The following is an 18,661-nucleotide window of genomic DNA, read 5'->3' on the forward strand; positions in this document are numbered from 1 at the left end:
CATCAAAACCTGCCGTGTGAACGAAGCCAAACACAAGTGGTTTCAATAGAAACTGGTTTGTAGGCCACACAGTTTGAACCCAAATAAGACACAGAACAACGATATATTTCAATGAATCTCTCTCTCCCTCCCCCCTCAGGAGTGTCAGGTGGTGTCTTCCATGGTCCTGCCACGCCTGCTGGCCATCCTCACAGAGCAGCTGTACTACGACGAGATCGCCATCCCCTTCACACGCATGCAGAACGAGTGCAAGCAGCTCATCGCCCTGCTGGCAGAAGTCCAGATAGACGTGCGAGAGCGTCTCAACTGCAGCGTGTTCACCATCGACCAGGCCAACGAGCTGGTGAGGCCCCGTCTCACGCTCTGTGTTTAGAATCTCCTAGAAGATCAAAAAGCCGGTTGTATCGCCTTAGTGCTTTGTATCATCTCTGGTGGTGGCGTTTATAGAATGGAATCATTTTAACTTTAGTAGGTTCTGACGCAGACCCTGCATGGGGGGGTTAAAGGAGCCCAAAATATTCAGTTCTACCTCCCACTCATGACCTGACCTCAGCCACTTACCTTACTGAAACTTCGCTGAAGGAACCTTTTGTGCTGTGTTTTTTTGCGGAAGCCAAGGGGGGGGGGGGGGCCCTCTGTCTCTGTACACCCCGGATTGACGCAGGTTGCGTTACTCCGTTTTACGCAGAATGTTGAAACCCTGTCTTCTTGCCTCTTGTTAGGTGACCACCGTCTTTACAGAGTTCACAGGGGCTCTGAACTTCAAGTCCAAGCAGTACCAGCCCCTGGACAGCAAGCGGCAGCAGACCCTCTCCACGGTGGCGGAGACCAGCGCCGAGTGGCAGCAGCTGCACCTGCGCGTCCACATGTTCACCGCCTGCGCCGTGGTCAACCTGCAGGCGCTGCCCGACAAGCTGAACCCCGTGGTGCGGCCTCTGATGGAGGCCGCTAAGCGGGAGGAGAACACCCTGGTGCAGGGCTACGCCGCCTCCTTCATCGCCAAGCTGCTGCAGCAGTGCGCCGCCCGCCAGCCCTGCCCCAACCCCAAGATCATCAAAAACCTCTGCTCCTCCGTGTGCGTGGACCCCCTGCTCACGCCCTGCTCCGCCTTCCCCGTCCCCCCCTCCCAGGAGACCGCCAAAGGCAAGGCACACATCCTCGTCTGACTAACACTAGAACAGCCGTGCCTTTTTACCTACTAAAAGAGCTTCCTCGGGGGTCAAATAGGGGCCGCCACTTTACAATGCTCAAGCTGCTATTTACACACAACGACCACTAGTTGGCCGCTTGCAAATTAGCCTGCTTCCTACACAGAAAAACTGCAAAATAGCTTCATACTAGCTTAACCTGATGTGATTTAGAGAATGTAAGGATACTGCGTGGTAGAATGCACATATCTAGGAAAGGTCATGAAAGGAGGGTCCTGAAATTTGATCAAGTGCAAAGATAGAATTTTTTTTTACTCACAGGGATCAAATGGCTGATCAAGTGTTAACCACGCTACTTCACCATTACCAGGGTGTTATAGGGGTTATGTTTTGAGTTAATGTGTTTGTTTTCTCCCCTCTCTCTTACCACTAGCTGGTGTGTCTGAGAAAGACTGCATGTACCACATGGTCAACAAAACGAAAGGGATCATCACCCTGTACCGTCACCAGAGAGCAGCTTTCGCCATCACTAGCAAGAGAGGCCCCGCCCCCAAACCTCCCAAGACCCCCACCACCGAGCTGCCCCCAGGCAGCACCATCACCACAGACACAGAGGAGGTGAGTCAGACCAGAGAGACACCAAACATGTACCCACGAGTTAGGCCGTGTTTAAGATAATGACTGTTCCTCTTACCTTTTTTGCAGAGTAAAAAGCCCGGTCTTGTCCAGAGAAGGGGAGCCGAGTTCTCCCTGACAACGGTTGCCAAGCATTTTGGTCCGGAGCTGACCGAGTCACTGCCCTATCTGTGGGAGTCTATGGTGGGACCTCTGAGGGCGGTGGTGGAGGACAACCAAGGCATTGGTACACTTACAACCTTGATGTGTTACTGCCCATTGCAACACAACGACTGTCACATAGTGGTTGTCTTGACTGGCCAAGAGGGAAAGATGCAACATAGTTTTGGCTGAAACAGTGCGATAGTAAATGTGAATGTATATTTTTACGTGCAGACTCATACGTGACTCATACGTGCAGACTCATCTACTACTCATTCATCTAATACTCATTCAATACTTTAGAATAAAATGACAATGAGATTGAGACCAACACAAATAAATGTGAAACCAATTGCAATCGATGACGTTAGCCGGTAAAATATCTGATTTACGGTGACGTTTTTCACCTTGGTCGGTGGACCAGAAAGTACATTTTTCTTAATATCTTCTCTGGATTCCAGATGGCAAGCTCCAGTTGGAGAGGGGAGATACTGCTGCCCAGGAGCTGGTCAACTCTCTGCAGGTGCTGGAGGTCACGGCTGGGGCCATGGCCCCTCAGCTCAAACCTCTGGTAAGAACTGCTTCATCTGCACTACTAAGTCAACTCTGTAATAATAATAACTTTTATTTGTATAGCGCTTTTCCTGCAAACGTTGCCGCTCAAAGTGCTCCAATCATTCTATAATCATAATTTAATACTTTTTTTAATTTAAAGGCTATATTAAAAAGATGGGTTTTTAGTCTTGACTTGAACATTTGCTGAGGTTGCATCCCTAATGTAAACTGGCAGTGAAGACACAATCTGGGTGCATAAAATGAGAATGCAGCCTCACCAAATCTGTTCTTTTGTACATGTGGTACACAGAGAAAGCCAGCGTCAGAAGACCTGAGAGCTCTATTGGGCTGATATGCTAGCAAAAGGTCTTTCAGATATTCTGGTGCTATGCCAGTGAGAGCTTTATAAATGAGCAGAAGGTTCTTGAAATCTATTCTGAACTTAACAGGCAGTTAAGTGTGGAGGCAGCCAGTGTAGAGTCTCTAAAATAGGAGTTATATGAGCTCTTCTGCTTGTTTTGGTTAAAAACTCTCGGTTGTAGGTTGTTTTGGTTAAAAACTCTCGGTTGTAGGTTGTTTGTCAAATAAATAAACGTCGTAGCCTCTTAACCATCTGACGGCCCGCCTTTTAGGCTAATTATACAGGAATGGTAAGGTGTGTGTGTGTGTGTTTGTGTGTGTCACTCAGCTGTTGGAGCATCTGTCCCACCTGTTCACCTGCCTCCGCCACCCCTACACGGCCGTGCGTCACATGGCGGCGCGCTGCGTGGGCGTGCTCAGTAAGATCGCTACCATGGAGACCATGAACCTGTTCCTGGGGCGCGTGCTGCCGTGGCTGGGGGCCATCGAGGACGCCACCAAGCAGGAGGGGGCCATCGAGGCCATGGCCTGTATCCTTCACTCAGACCCTCACACACACACACACACAACTCACCACATGTACCATCTGCTGCCTCACACCTCGCCACCCAGTTTCCTAAAGTAGGCACTTTTTCCACATGGATTTATATGGGAATGGAATGGTACCAACGCTATATTGTTTTATTATTATTCTTTTTTATTATATATATATATATATATATATATGACTGGTACCTTACAGACCCGTGGTCCTAGGGTACTTTATAGCTTAGTGTATGTATATATATATATATATATATATATATATATATACACGTGGCCCATTAGGTGTGGTCTTACCCCCCTTTCTGTAGGTCTACCCCCTATCTGTCAATCTACAACCTGTCTGTAGGTCTACCCTGTGTCTGTCAATCTCACCCCATTTCTGGTTATGGGGGCATATCTGTAGGAACACGCCACATTGCCGCTTGCAGTTATATATATTTTTTCTTTTTTATATACTGTATCATCTTGGTGAAGAGTAAGGAAATAAGACGCAGCATTACACAGGTGTGAGTATGGGGGGGGTTCAGACAACCATGGCATTATCGCACAGCGTTGTTGACGTTTCACGGTTGTCCCCAAAAAAAAAAAACATGTCCGTGAGAGAAGCGCCAGAGCCATGTGGTGGTTGACCTTGACCCCCCCCCCCCAGGCGTGATGGAGCAGCTGGAGGTGGGCATCGTGCCCTACATCGTGCTGCTGGTGGTCCCGGTGCTCGGCCGCATGAGCGACCCCAGTGACAGCATCCGCTTCATGGCCACACAGTGCTTCGCCACGCTCATCCGCCTGCTGCCCCTGGAGGTACGTTACAGACACTACAGACACTACATTTACTACAGACACTACACTTACTACAGACACTACACTTACTACAGACACTACACTTACTACAGACACTACACTTACTACACTTACTACAGACACTACACTTACTACAGACACTACACTTACTACACTTACTACAGACACTACAGTTACTACAGACACTACCCTTACTACAAACACTACAGTTAACACTACACTTACTACAGTTACTACATATACTACACTTACTACAGACACTACAGTTACTACAGACACTACACTTACTACAGACACTACAGACACTACAGTTACTACAGACACTACAGTTACTACAGACACTACAGTTACTACAGACACTACACTTACTACAGACACTACACTTACTACAGACACTACACTTACTACACTTACTACAGACACTACACTTACTACAGACACTACACTTACTACAGACACTACACTTACTACAGACACTACACTTACTACAGTTACTACAGACACTACAAACACTACACTTACTACAGACACTACACTTACTACAGACACTACAGACACTACACTTACTACAGACACTACACTTACTACAGACACTACACTTACTACAGACACTACAGACACTACACTTACTACAGACACTACACTTACTACAGACACTACACTTACTACAGACACTACACTTACTACAGACACTACACTTACTACAGACACTACAGACACTACACTTACTACAGACACTACACTTACTACACTTACTACAGACACTACACTTACTACAAACACTACAGTTAACACTACACTTACTACAGACACTACACTTACTACAGTCACTACAGTCACTGTACATACTTGTTGTTTTGTCCCCCCGCCCGAACTACCCATTGTACATATTATATGTCTGTCCCCCTGCCCGAACTACCCACTGTACATACTTTGTGTTTTGTCCCCCGCCCCCACCTGTGGTGTATGTCCCCACCTGTCCTACCCGCTGTACATACCTTATGTTTTGTTGTATTGTTCTTCCCATGATGGATGTATGTTTATCTTGTAGATAGTACTAGTTATTTGTCTGTATTATCTTGTAGATAGTACTAGTTTTTTTGTCGGTCTTACATGTAACGATGAATTGAGAATCAAGGACCCCAATTGAAATAAGCCAGTGGCTTTCTTGGGTTTTTATCCTGTTAGTTGACCTTGTATGTAATATGTACTTTCATGTACCTACTTCTGCAAATCTTCTAATAAAGTTTTCAATCAATCAATCAAAACAGTTACTACAGACACTACACTTACAACTGACACTACAGACACTACACTTACTACAGACACTACACTTACTACAGACACTACACTTACTACACTTACTACAGACACTACAGTTACATTTGAACCTTTTGGGCATTTAGCAGACGCCTTATTCCAAAGCGACTTAAATGAAAATCGATACGTTTGACTGAGCAAGTGAATAATCAGTTCACCAGTTGCAGCAGGAAAAGTAATCTAGCTCAGGCCCGGGGCCTTCGGCAGTCTCCGTGCTAGAAAAAAAAAATACAAATAAAGTTGATTTGCTCCTAGTGAGCGGGCCGGTGCCGCATGGTAGCTTGCCGCCATTGGTGTGTGAATGAGAGGCCGTAGTAAAGCGCTTTGGATAAAAGCACTATATATGTGCAGTCCATTTACCATTTATTACCATTTACAAACGGAACAAGGCTCTGCGCCTACAGACATGGAGTCAGAAGCCTAACGTTGTGTGTGTGTGTGTGTGTGTGTGTGTGTGTGCGTGTGTGGTGACGTCCAGGCAGGCATCCCGGACCCTCCCACCATGTCAGACGACCTGATCCGTCAGAAGGCCAGAGAGAGACACTTCCTGGAGCAGCTGCTGGACGGGAGGAAGATTGAGAACTACAATATCCCTGTACCCATCAAAGCCGAGCTCAGGAAGTACCAGCAGGTGGGTGTGGGTGTGTGTCTGTCTGTGTCTGTGTCACACCTGGGGGGGTATTCCATCAACGTTGCTAAAGTAAAATCCAGGCTTATTCTGATAAATCTGGCGTTGGGGGTTGGGGGGGGGGACAAATGGCTTTTGAACAGAACAGATGTTCTGTGGTGTGGACGGGCCGGTGCTGCTGTTCACCTGCTGACTCGTTGGCTGAAGCTCTGCTGGTCAATACCACCTGCCCCCCCCCCTCCCTCCAGCCTAGAGCGCTGGGTACAGAGTATGTCACTGTAACATTACATTAGAGGAAAGGAGGACACCGTGACCTAACACACACCACCTATTGAATTCTAGAATTTTCCGTTCAGCTACTTTTCTACTGCTGCTGTCATTTACATTTTTGGCATTTAGCGGACGCCTTATTCCAAAGCGACTTACTCAACACATTTGACGAAGCAAGTGAATCATCAATCCACCAGTCGTAGCAGGAAGAGTAATCCAGCTCAGGCCCGGGGCCATTAGCAGTCTCTGTGATGGAAGGAAAAATCTACTTCTATCACCATCTTCTAAACCTAGACTTTTTTATTTACATTTTTTATTATTATATAGACACTGGAGAAACAGTACAAGGGGGGCAATAGAAGTTTTAGGGGACACAGTAAATGGGGAAAAAGCATGTGTCTTCAGGAGACGCAGTGCTGGGGGGCAGTAGAAGTCTCAGGAGGAGCAGTTAAGGTGTAACCTGAAGAGATGGAGGTCTTCAGTCTCCGACGGAAGATGGGTAGTGACTGCAGTTCTGACAGGCGTGGGAAGCTCCTCCCACCAGCGGCGAGCCAGTGTCGTGAAGAGACGTGACAGGGCAGCATGACTGCTGTGTTGGTGTAGAGGTGGTGGGGCCAGTCGGCCAGCAGAGGAGGAGGAGCGGAGTGAACGGGCTGGGGTTTAGGGGGTGACTATTTCCTGCAGGTAGGCAGGGGCTGTCCCTTTAGCTGCCTGGTAGGCGAGCAACAGGGTCTTGAATCTGATGCGAGCTGCTATCGGGAGCCAGTGCAGGGTGCAAAGGAGAGGGGTAACATGGGAGAATTTGGGGAGGTTGAACACCAGACGGGCAGCAGCGTTCTGGATGAGCTGCAGAGGTCTGGCGGAGGCGGGGAGCCCAGCCAGGAGTACGTTGCAGTAATCAAGGCGGGAGATGACCAGTGACTGACCAGTGCTGTCATTACTACTACCTCTCTATCCAGTCTAGGGAGTGACCGTTGAGTATTAAATATGGGACAAAGCTCTCGAGTACGAAGCCAATCCTTTTGTGAAGGGCTGTGACACGAATCTCTCTCTCTCTTTCTTTCCAGGATGGAGTGAATTGGCTCTCCTTCCTGAACAAGTACAAGCTGCACGGTATCCTGTGTGATGACATGGGCCTGGGCAAGACCCTGCAGTCGATCTGCATCCTGGCTGGGGACCACTACCTCAGGTACGGAGTAGGTCACTACCTCAGGTACGGAGCAGGAACCCCAGTTGAACGATGGTCAGAAGTTGAACGGGATCCTGCCATTACTGATGACATATCACCATATGATTGGCTGTGATGACGTAACACATTATGATTGGCTGCAGAGCCGTAAACGGCAACAGTGACATGGTGGTGTGTGTGACATGGTGGTGTGTGTGTGACATGGTGGTGTGTGTGACATGGTGGTGTGTGTGTGACATGGTGGTGTGTGTGTGACATTGGTGGTGTGTGTGTGACATGGTGGTGTGTGTGTGACATGGTGGTGTGTATGTGACATGTTGGTGTGTGTGTGACATGGTGGTGTGTGTGTGACATGGTGGTGTGTGTGTGACATGGTGGTGTGTGTGTGACATGGTGGTGTGTGTGTGTGACATGGTGGTGTGTGTGTGTGACATGGTAGTGTGTGTGTGTGACATGGTGGTGTGTGTGTGTGACATGGTGGTGTGTGTGTGTGACATGGTGGTGTGTGTGTGACATGGTGGTGTGTGTCTGACATGATGGTGTGTGTGTGTGTGACATGGTGTGTGTCTGACATGGTGGTGTGTGTCTAACATGGTGGTGTGTGTGTCTGACATGGTGGTGTGTGTCTGACATGGTGGTGTGTGTCTAACATGGTGGTGTGTGTCTGACATGGTGGTGTGTGTCTGACATGGTGGTGTGTGTGTGACATGGTGGTGTGTGTCTGACATGGTGGTGTGTGTCTGACATGGTGGTGTGTGTCTGACATGGTGGTGTGTGTCTGACATGGTGGTGTGTGTGTGACATGGTGGTGTGTGTCTGACATGGTAGTGTGTGTGTCTGACATGGTGGTGTGTGTGTGACATGGTGGTGGTGTGTGACATGGTGGTGTGTGTGTGACATGGTGGTGTGTGTGTGTGACATGGTGGTGTGTGTGTGTGACATGGTGGTGTGTGTGTCTAACATGGTGGTGTGTGTGTCTGACATGGTGGTGGTGTGTGACATGGTGGTGTGTGTGTGTGTGACATGGTGGTGTGTGTGACATGGTGGTGTGTGTGACATGGTGGTGTGTGTCTGACATGGGTGTGTGTCTGACATGGTGGTGTGTGTCTGACATGGTGGTGTGTGTGTGACATGGTGGTGTGTGTGTGACATGGTGGTGTGTGTGTGTGACATGGTGGTGTGTGTGTGTGACATGGTGGTGTGTGTCTGACATGGTGGTGTGTGTGTGACATGGTGGTGTGTGTGTCTGACATGGTGGTGTGTGTGTATGTGTGACATGGTGGTGTGTGTCTGACATGGTGGTGTGTGTGTGTGACATGGTGGTGTGTGTGTCTGACATGGTGGTGTGTGTCTGACATGGTGGTGTGTGTGTCTGACATGGTGGTGTGTGTCTGACATGGGTGTGTGTCTAACATGGTGGTGTGTGTGTGACATGGTGGTGTGTGTCTGACATGGTGGTGTGTGTGACATGGTGGTGTGTGTGTGTGTGTGTGACATGGTGGTGTGTGTCTGACATGGGTGTGTGTCTGACATGGTGGTGTGTGTGTGTGTGTGACATGGTGGTGTGTGTGTGTGACATGGTGGTGTGTGTGTGTGTGACATGGTGGTGTGTGTGTGGTGTGTGCAGGGCAGAGGAGTACTCCAGGACCAAGGCGGTGGACTGCGGCCCCCTCCCTTCCCTGGTGGTTTGCCCCCCCACCCTCACGGGCCACTGGGTCGACGAGGTGGGCAAGTTCTGCACCAAAGAGTACCTGAACCCCCTGCACTACACCGGCCCTCCCACCGAGCGAGCGCGGTAAGCCCTGTGGACCCCCCCCCCCCCAAACACATGACCACAAGCTCACCACAGAGTCACTTTATTAAGCCACTTTACCGGCTCCAACATTTCAATGTTTCCTTTCTCTGTCGCAGGTTACAACACCAAGTGAAAAAGCACAACCTCGTAGTAGCCTCTTACGATGTCGTACGGAACGACATTGACTTTTTTAGGTGAATTATTATCTTCGCCGTGTCTTTCACAAATACATTTTTCCCCAGGTTTTGTCCTCGTAGAACATAGTGTTTGATGCACGTTCTTCATTTTCAGGAATATTAAGTTCAACTACTGTATCCTGGACGAAGGTCACGTCATCAAGAACGGGAAGACCAAGCTCTCCAAGGCCATCAAGCAGTTGGCCGCCAATTTCCGCATCATCCTGTCAGGAACGCCCATCCAGGTGTGCTGTTGTCTAGTGGCGTTTAGCAGACCACTCAGGGTTCCCACGGGTCCTTGAAATCCTTGTTTGTAAAAAAAGTTTGTAAATTTGAGAAAAAGAAATCACGGTCTTAAAGGTTTTTGAAAATAGACATGGGTCATTGAAAGTGCTTGAATTCCCCCCCCCCCCTCTCTCTCTCTCTCTCTCACTCCCTCTCTAAAAAAAACATTTATATTAAAAAATGTTTTACTTAGCTTGTCAACTAGTTCTGTCTCAAACTATGCCGTGTTGGGTCCTTGAATTTGAGGGAATTGAGTCTTGAAAGTCCTTGAAAGGTGCTTGAATTTAATGTTTCAGAAGGTGTGGGAACTAGGGATGGGACGATTATCGTTTTTATCGTTAATCGCGATAAAAACACCCGCAATAACTTAATCGTGGAGAATTTTAATTATTTAAATAATCGTCATAATCGTATGTTATGAATAAACTGTAACGTAATCGCGATTCCTCACACGAGCCGCGTGTGAATATCCTCACAGAACTTGTCTCGCGCTATTGTTCAGCCTGCATGGGTAACGTTACTGTCAAGTCAGCTTTGTCAGTCAGTCACTAGGTATGCTAGCCTACTCACCATGGCTGGTGAAAAACTTTAGACGGGATACTGTCATATGCCTACCTTGTTATTACCAGGCAGTGACAGTCTATGGCTGCAAAAGGCACGGTCGCCCCTAAGCTTTAGCAAATATATTGTGGTTTACTTAATACTGTTCAGCACTTGAGGTTACATGCAATGCATGACTTGTGCTATATAGGCTAAATAAAATTATGAAAGCGGCAAGTAGCAAGTGTGCGCATCAAAGGCATTAGGCACGTAACATCCATGCTGTATAAACACATGACAACCGTGCGTTATTTCCCGAACTTTGCCCAAACCCCTCGCGAGGACCCGGGGAACAACGGTACGCTCCCCGCGGCTGCTATCAGACTGGCCGCGGGAGTGAGTGTTGAGGGAGAGAGGAGACGGTGTGGTGTTTGATGGTTTTTGGGGGGTTTGTTTTGGCATTTGAATGTTGGCTTTAATTGAAGAGCATAATCCCTTTCCAGCCCCCAGCTCAGATCAACAGGCCTCATGTTTTATCATGTTTTATCATCGCTGGGGAAATGATTCCTTCTCCCACCAATGTTTTCGCTGTTTGATTTTCATAGTTTCTGAGTGTAGCGTCGGACGAAATAGTGAAATGATGCCTCCTGCAATTATGCATCTGCTGATGTTGATCTAATGTAGACTTGTTCAGCCCAAGCATTATGCCTACTACCAAATCTTGGCAATTCAATTGAGTGTAGATATAACTCTGCTTTTTCTTTCTCCCACCCCCACCCTGGTCTTCTCAGAACAACGTTCTGGAGCTGTGGTCGCTCTTTGACTTCCTCATGCCGGGCTTCTTGGGCACGGAGCGCCAGTTTGCGGCCCGCTACGGGAAGCCTATCCTGGCTAGCCGCGACGCCAAGAGCTCTTCTCGTGAGCAGGAAGCAGGTAGGACCAGAGAGCTGATTTCCTCTCAGCTATGATGTCACCTTATATGGCTGTGTGTGTGGTGTCACCTTATATGGCTGTGTGTGTGGTGTCACCTTATATGGCTGCGTGTGTGGTGTCACCTTATATGGCTGTGTGTGTGATGTCACCTTATATGGCTGTGTGTGTGGTGTCACCTTATATGGCTGTGTGTGTGATGTCACCTTATATGGCTGCGTGTGTGATGTCACCTTATATGACAGCAGGGAGGGTGTTATGAGGTAGTGAGACAGGGAGGGTGTTATGAGGTAGAGTGAGACAGGGAGGGTGTTATGAGGTAGAGTGAGACAGGGAGGTGTTATGAGGTAGAGTGAGACAGGGAGGTGTTATGAGGTAGAGTGAGACAGGGAGGGTGTTATGAGGTAGAGTGAGACAGGGAGGGTGTTATGAGGTAGTGAGACAGGGAGGGTGTTATGAGGTAGAGTGAGACAGGGAGGGTGTTATGAGGTAGAGTGAGACAGGGAGGGTGTTATGAGGTAGAGTGAGACAGGGAAGGTGTTATGAGGTAGAGTGAGACAGGGAGGGTGTTATGAGGTAAAGTGAGACAGGGAGGGTGTTATGAGGTAGTGAGACAGGGAGGGTGTTATGAGGTAGAGTGAGACAGGGAGGGTGTTATGAGGTAGAGTGAGACAGGGAGGGTGTTATGAGGTAGAGTGAGACAGGGAGGGTGTTATGAGGTAGAGTGAGACAGGGAGGGTGGTATGAGGTAGAGTGAGACAGGGAAGGTGTTATGAGGTAAAGTGAGTATGTCTTACCTCCAGGCGTGCTGGCCATGGAGGCTCTGCATCGGCAGGTGCTGCCCTTCCTCCTGAGGAGGATGAAGGAGGACGTCCTGCAGGACCTGCCCCCCAAGATCATCCAGGACTACTACTGCACCCTCAGCCCTCTGCAGGTACAGCTCAGGCCCGTTGGGATTAGTGTTGTTCCGATACCATTTTTTGATCCCGATACCGATACCTGACCGTGCAGTACTTGCCGATACCGAGTACCGATCCGATACCACGGCGTTTGAAAAAACAAAACAAAAAAACATGTTTTTTGAGCCGCATACTCACCTCGATGTACAAACACTTAGTCTGGCACTGCTCAAAACCTTTGTAAAACTCGTAGGGCCAGTTTCACAGACAAGGCTTAAGCCTAATCCTGGACTAAAAAGCATCTTCAATGGAGATTTTACATTGAAAGTGTGATTTAGTCCAGGACTAGGCTTAAGCCTTGTCTGTGAAACCGGCCCTTAAAGTTTTTGTAAAACTTAAGTAAAAAAACAAAAAAAAAAACTTACGTTTTTGTAAAGTACTCGCCGATACCGATACCAGCATTTTTGTGCGTATCGGTGGCCATGCCGATACTAGTATCGGTATCGGAACAACACTAGTTGGGATGCTCCCTTTGTGTCCCAAAAATGTGTCGTTGATGGGGCTTATACACCGCCACGGAACCGTTCGCGTTCGAGAACCAAGTCTAGAACCGGCCGGCGCGTCCCGACCGAAAATAAATTGGTTCGCAGCGGGAACGAGAAAATAGTGGTTCTCAAGTGGGAACCAAAACGTAGAACACTCACGTCGTCAGTGGGCGTGTCATATTCTAGGCTGCAAAGACCAGCAAGAAGGAAGGAGACAAAATGTCATCGAATCTAACATTAGTGATCAAAACAATTATCAGAAATGTCATCATTCTCTCTATCTTCCTCACATGCTCAGCAAACACACACACACACACACACGCGCGAACGCAAATTTCGTAACCCATTTCTATTCCAGCAATGGGCCAGCTGGTTAGTAAGAGAACGCGTGTAGAAAGTGTCTTTTGTTTTGTTTCATAGAAAATAGTGTGCCATCTAGTTGTGACATTTTTGTTTATCCTGCCCCTTCATCACCCAGCGTTGATGACGCGGATGGTTCTGGTTACACTGGTATGAACGCGGGCTGGTTCACCAGACAGCACCAACGCGAACGGGAACGGTTCCTTGGCGGTGTGAAAGCCCTACCAGTGATACACAAGTGCCTTGTCTTTGGTTTGCCTTACAACCCCCCCCCCCCCCCCTCTCCTATCTGCCTGCACAGGTTCAGCTGTACGAGGACTTTGCGAAGTCCCGGGCCAAGGTCAGTGTGGATGACACCATCTCCACGGCCGAGTCTGCCCAGGTGGAGGAGACGCCCAAGCTGAAGGCCACCGGCCACGTGTTCCAGGTACCACAGAGATAGACCCAGTCTTAGACTTAGATCTGACTTTAATAAAGACAGACCCAGTCTTAGACTTAGATCTCACTTTAATAAAGATAGACCCAGTCTTAGACTTAGATCTCACTTTAATAAAGACAGACCCAGTCTTAGACTTAGATCTCACTTTAATGAAGATAGACCCAGTCTTAGACTTAGATCTCACTTTAATAAAGACAGACCCAGTCTTAGACTTAGATCTCACTTTAATAAAGATAGACCCAGTCTTAGACTTAGATCTCACTTTAATAAAGATAGTCATAGACTTAGATCTCACTTTAATAAAGACAGACCCAGTCTTAGACTTAGATCTCACTTTAATAAAGACAGACCCAGTCTTAGACTTAGATCTCACTTTAATAAAGATAGACCCAGTCTTAGATCTCACTTTAATAAAGATAGACCCAGTCTTAGACTTAGATCTCACTTTAATAAAGATAGACCCAGTCTTAGATCTCACTTTAATAAAGATAGACCCAGTCTTAGACTTAGATCTCACTTTAATAAAGATAGACCCAGTCTTAGACTTAGATCTCACTTTAAGTCAGTCTTGCTATAGACTCTAAGATGTTCCTGTTGCATAAAGCTAGTCTATGATTGACTTAAGTAAGTAAGTTAGATAGCCTGTCACGCAATGCATTCTAGGTAAAATAACACTTGACAGAAAAAAAAACATGGCGGGCAAAACAGCTAGCGGCGGAAGATATGAGAGAGAAACTAAATTGTCTTCTGCTGAAAACGTATGTATATTAGAGGAATGTAATGTGGAGAAAAGTATCCTGCTTAGCAGTTTTAACCAGTGAAGTAGTTTACCGTGCTGGAGTTACAGTGTTAGCTATCTACTAGCCCTGACTTGTTCGCTTAGCCAGGCTAACTTTCTAACCTCAAAATAAGTCAGTCTTATTTTTTACGCAACAGGCAGTCTTAATTAGACTGGTCTAGCCTGAGAATAGTAGACTAGTCTAAGGCTTATACCTGTCTTAATCTATGTTTATGAGAATAGTAGAATAGTCTAAGGCTTAGACCAGTCTTAATCTATGTTTATGAGAATAGTAGACTAGTCTAAGGCTTAGACCAGTCTTAATCTATGTTTATGAGAATAGTAGACTAGTCTAAGGCTTAGACCAGTCTTAATCTATGTTTATGAGAATAGTAGACTAGTCTAAGGCTTAGACCAGTCTTAATCTAGGTTTATGAGAATAGTAGAATAGTCTAAGGCTTAGACCAGTCTTAATCTAGGTTTATGAGAATAGTAGACTAGTCTAAGGCTTAGACCAGTCTTAATCTATGTTTATGAGAATAGAAGACTAGTCTAAGGCTTAGACCAGTCTTAATCTAGGTTTATGAGAATAGTAGAATAGTCTAAGGCTTAGACCAGTCTTAATCTAGGTTTATGAGAATAGTAGACTAGTCTAAGGCTTAGACCAGTCTTAATCTATGTTTATGCAACTGGCCCCTGGAACCACAGAGATGTGTTCATCATGACATGTCCATATTAGGTGTGTATATACCTGACTCTGCCCCCCCCCCCCCTCCAGGCTCTGCAGTACCTGAGGAAGCTGTGCAACCACCCCGCCCTGGTGCTGCTGCCCCAGCACCCGGAGTACAAGCGGATCACAGACCAGCTAGCCACGCAGCACTCCAGCCTCCGAGACATCTCGCACGCGCCCAAACTCTCAGCCCTAAAACAGGTATCCTACTATCTCCTTCCTTTATTCAAACAGGTATCCTACTATCTCCTTCCTTTATTAAAACAGGTATCCTACTATCTCCTTCCTTTATTAAAACAGGTGTCCTACTATCTCCTTCCTTTATTAAAACAGGTGTCCTACTATCTCCTTCCTTTATTTCTTCCCCCACATATGAATTGTTATTTTATCTCATGTGTTCATGTAAAGCACTACGAGTATACATTACATATACATGTATACATCCTTCTGCTTGTTTCTAAAGCTCTCACTGGCACAGCACCTGAATATCTGAAAGACCTTTTGCTAGCATATCAGCCCAATAGAGCTCTTAGGTCTTCTGATGCTGGTTTTCTCTGTGTACCACATGTACAAAAGAAGAGATTTGGTGGGCTGCACCCAGATTGTGGAATGCACTGCCAGTTTACATTAGGGATGCAGCCTCAGCAAATATGTTCAAGTCAAGACTAAAAACCCATCTTTTTAATATTGCCTTTAAATGACTAAATTATGATTATATAATGATTGAAGCACTTTGAGCTGCGACCTTTGCAGGAAAAGTGCTATACAAATAAAAGTTATTATTATTATTAAGTGCTGTGCATTCGCCTTCCCTGACATCTATTAGTTCTGAAATTAGTCTCGCTCCTCTGATCCCCGACGCTCCACATCTTCACCAGTGAGCAGTTGAGTAGAAGTGAAGTTGAAGGGGCGCTTAGGTGGCGTAGCGGACTAAGCGTTGACCATGTAACCGCAGGGTTCCCGATTCGATTCCGGCCGCGGACATATCCTGCATGTCATCCCTTCTCTCTCTCTCTCACCCATCCTTCCTGTCTAAATCTCTACTGTCTATCACAATAAAAAGAAAAATATGAGTGGGACTGCCCCACCAAAAAAACAAAAAAAAAAGAAGTGAAGTTGAAGAGCCGTGTGTTATGTGTCTCTCCCCTCCTCCTCTAGTTGTTGTTGGACTGTGGGCTGGGGGCCAGCGGCACGGCGGAGGGGGGCACGGAGGCGGTGGTGGCCCAGCACCGGGTGCTGATCTTCTGCCAGCTGAAGAGCATGCTGGACATCGTGGAGAACGACCTGCTGAAGCCCCAGCTGCCCAGCGTCACCTACCTGCGCCTGGACGGCAGCGTGCAAGCTGGCCTACGCCACAGCATCGTGTCCAGGTAAGACACAGGCAGTCAGAAGAAGAATAATGATGCATTTTATTTGTATTGCACTTTTCATTCAAAATAATCTCAGAGTGCTACAGAGAGAGAACCAACAACCTAAAAACACAAGTTAAAAACAAAACAACCTAAAAACACAAGTTAAAAACAAAACAACCTAAAAACATAATAAGTTAAAAACATAGTAAAAAAACAAAACATAAATCACAACAATAAACACAGGTTCAACAGTCAAAGGCCTTTTTGAATAAAAAGGTTTTTAGGCCTGTCTTAAGAGTCCAGGCTCTGTGCTGCCCGTAGCTGGCTAGGAAGGCTGTTCCACAGGCTCTGTCCTGCCCTTAGCTGGCTAGGAAGGCTGTTCCACAGGCTCTGTCCTGCCCTTAGCTGGCTAGGAAGGCTGTTCCACAGGCCTGTTCCACAGGCTCTGTACTGCCCTTAGCTGGCTAGGAAGAAGGCTCGGCCCCCCATGGTGCGGAGCCTGGTATTGGGGCCTTGGTCTCCACACCGATTCCTTGACGTCGCACCAAGACAACTCCTTGGTAATGTTCATATGATAATCGATATTCTACCCCCAAAAAATGGCTTAGTGCACAATGGATGCATGGAACTGCAACATGAGAGAACGCGCCTGACAAGCTAGACGTTTTGCGAAGAGCCTTCAGCTTCTTGCGACATTGCTACAGTTTGGATTGTGCACAAACTAGTCCCATTATTCGCCTCAGCAGCACAAAAAAAGCCTGTTCCCTTCTCACTGCCTCAGCTCACCTTCTTTTTGTGTTTTTATTTCCTTTAGTTCTGTTTTATGTGCTATTTCTATGTCCTGTAGTTTCTGTTTTAAATAGTTTATAACATCTGAGGCCGTATTTCCCCTGTGGGTTTACCTGCCCAGGGACTGCTGATGTCATGTAGCTACCCAGCTAACTCAGGGAGAGTCAACGACTGTCCATCGTCCCTTTTAAATAAACTAATAAATAAAACAGATTCTCCCTTCCGTCATTATCTCTCTCCCTTCCCCCCCCCCCCTAATTCTGTCTCTGTCCCTCTGTCAGGTTTAATAACGACCCCTCCATAGACGTGCTGCTGCTCACCACGCATGTGGGCGGGCTGGGCCTGAACCTGACGGGGGCGGACACTGTGGTGTTCGTGGAGCACGACTGGAACCCCATGAGAGACCTGCAGGCCATGGACCGCGCCCACAGGATAGGACAGGTACGCTGCTGGGCTCTGCACACACACATACACACACACACAGGTCTGGCCGTCTGCAGGGTGGGAAGTAGTAGTAATAATAATTCATCGTATTTATTTTAGCGCTTTTCCGGGGCTCAAAGACACTGATAATATGGGAAAAACAGAAACAACAAGCAACAGATAACATGAGCACATAGAACACAGAGTTAACGAACAGGCACAGGGAACAATTAACACAGCAATGTCCAGGGGGGGAGAGGGTGGCAGGGTTAGGGAGATGGTTAGGGGTAGGGGAGGTTGTATGCATGGGAGAACAGGTAGGTTTCGAGGTGGGATTTAAAGTGGAGAGTGAGGGTGAGTCTCTGAGTGGTTGAAGTGACACGTTTCTAATGTCTGTGTGTGTGTGTGTGTGTGTGTGGGGGGCTGTAGAAACGCGTGGTGAACGTCTACCGCCTGATCACACGGGGCACGCTGGAGGAGAAGATCATGGGGCTGCAGAAGTTCAAGATGAGCATCGCCAACACCATCATCAGCCAGGAGAACGCCAGCCTGCAGAGCATGGGCACAGACCAGCTGCTCAACCTCTTCACCCTGGACAAGGTCAGCTCCCACACACACACACACACACACACACACACACAGACCAGCTCCTCAACCTCTTCACCCTGGACAAGGTCAGCACCCTCACACACACGTACACGTGCACGCACGCACACACACACGTACACACGCACACACATGCACACACACACACACACACACACACACACACACACACACACACAAACGTACACACACGCTACACATCCCTCACTAGACGTTAGGTGAAGTCTATCTGCTTGTTCTACTACTCTCTTACTCTCACATCCATTACTACTACTCTCTTACTCTCACATCCATTACTACTACTCTCTTACTCTCACATCCATTAGTGGTAGGGTGTTCGACTACTCTCTTACTCCCACATCCATTAGTGGTAGGGTGTTTTAGTGGTATGGTGTGTTAACACTTAATCAGCCATGGGGGGTC

The 18,661-nt window shown here is 47.4% G+C and overlaps 1 protein-coding gene across 1 annotated transcript in view; it reads left to right on the forward strand.

Moving 5' to 3' along the window:
* The window catches only part of btaf1 (BTAF1 RNA polymerase II, B-TFIID transcription factor-associated), a 43,808-nt gene that overhangs the window by 23,569 nt on the left and 1,578 nt on the right, over positions 1-18,661 (forward strand). The window contains exons 19-37 of the mRNA XM_080550216.1: positions 140-343; positions 723-1,143; positions 1,582-1,766; positions 1,854-2,010; positions 2,387-2,496; positions 3,169-3,370; positions 4,036-4,184; positions 5,983-6,135; positions 7,470-7,591; positions 9,219-9,386; positions 9,503-9,580; positions 9,678-9,807; positions 11,179-11,320; positions 12,121-12,251; positions 13,423-13,548; positions 15,117-15,269; positions 16,227-16,438; positions 17,491-17,650; positions 18,062-18,232. Of these exons, the coding sequence (XP_080406342.1) occupies positions 140-343; positions 723-1,143; positions 1,582-1,766; positions 1,854-2,010; positions 2,387-2,496; positions 3,169-3,370; positions 4,036-4,184; positions 5,983-6,135; positions 7,470-7,591; positions 9,219-9,386; positions 9,503-9,580; positions 9,678-9,807; positions 11,179-11,320; positions 12,121-12,251; positions 13,423-13,548; positions 15,117-15,269; positions 16,227-16,438; positions 17,491-17,650; positions 18,062-18,232 (3,174 nt within the window). The remainder of the gene's footprint in view (positions 1-139; positions 344-722; positions 1,144-1,581; positions 1,767-1,853; positions 2,011-2,386; positions 2,497-3,168; positions 3,371-4,035; positions 4,185-5,982; positions 6,136-7,469; positions 7,592-9,218; positions 9,387-9,502; positions 9,581-9,677; positions 9,808-11,178; positions 11,321-12,120; positions 12,252-13,422; positions 13,549-15,116; positions 15,270-16,226; positions 16,439-17,490; positions 17,651-18,061; positions 18,233-18,661) is intronic.

Source organism: Nansenia antarctica (assembly GCF_963989245.1).
Source record: "Nansenia antarctica genome assembly, chromosome: 1".
In the NCBI taxonomy this organism is placed as follows: domain Eukaryota; kingdom Metazoa; phylum Chordata; class Actinopteri; order Argentiniformes; family Microstomatidae; genus Nansenia; species Nansenia antarctica.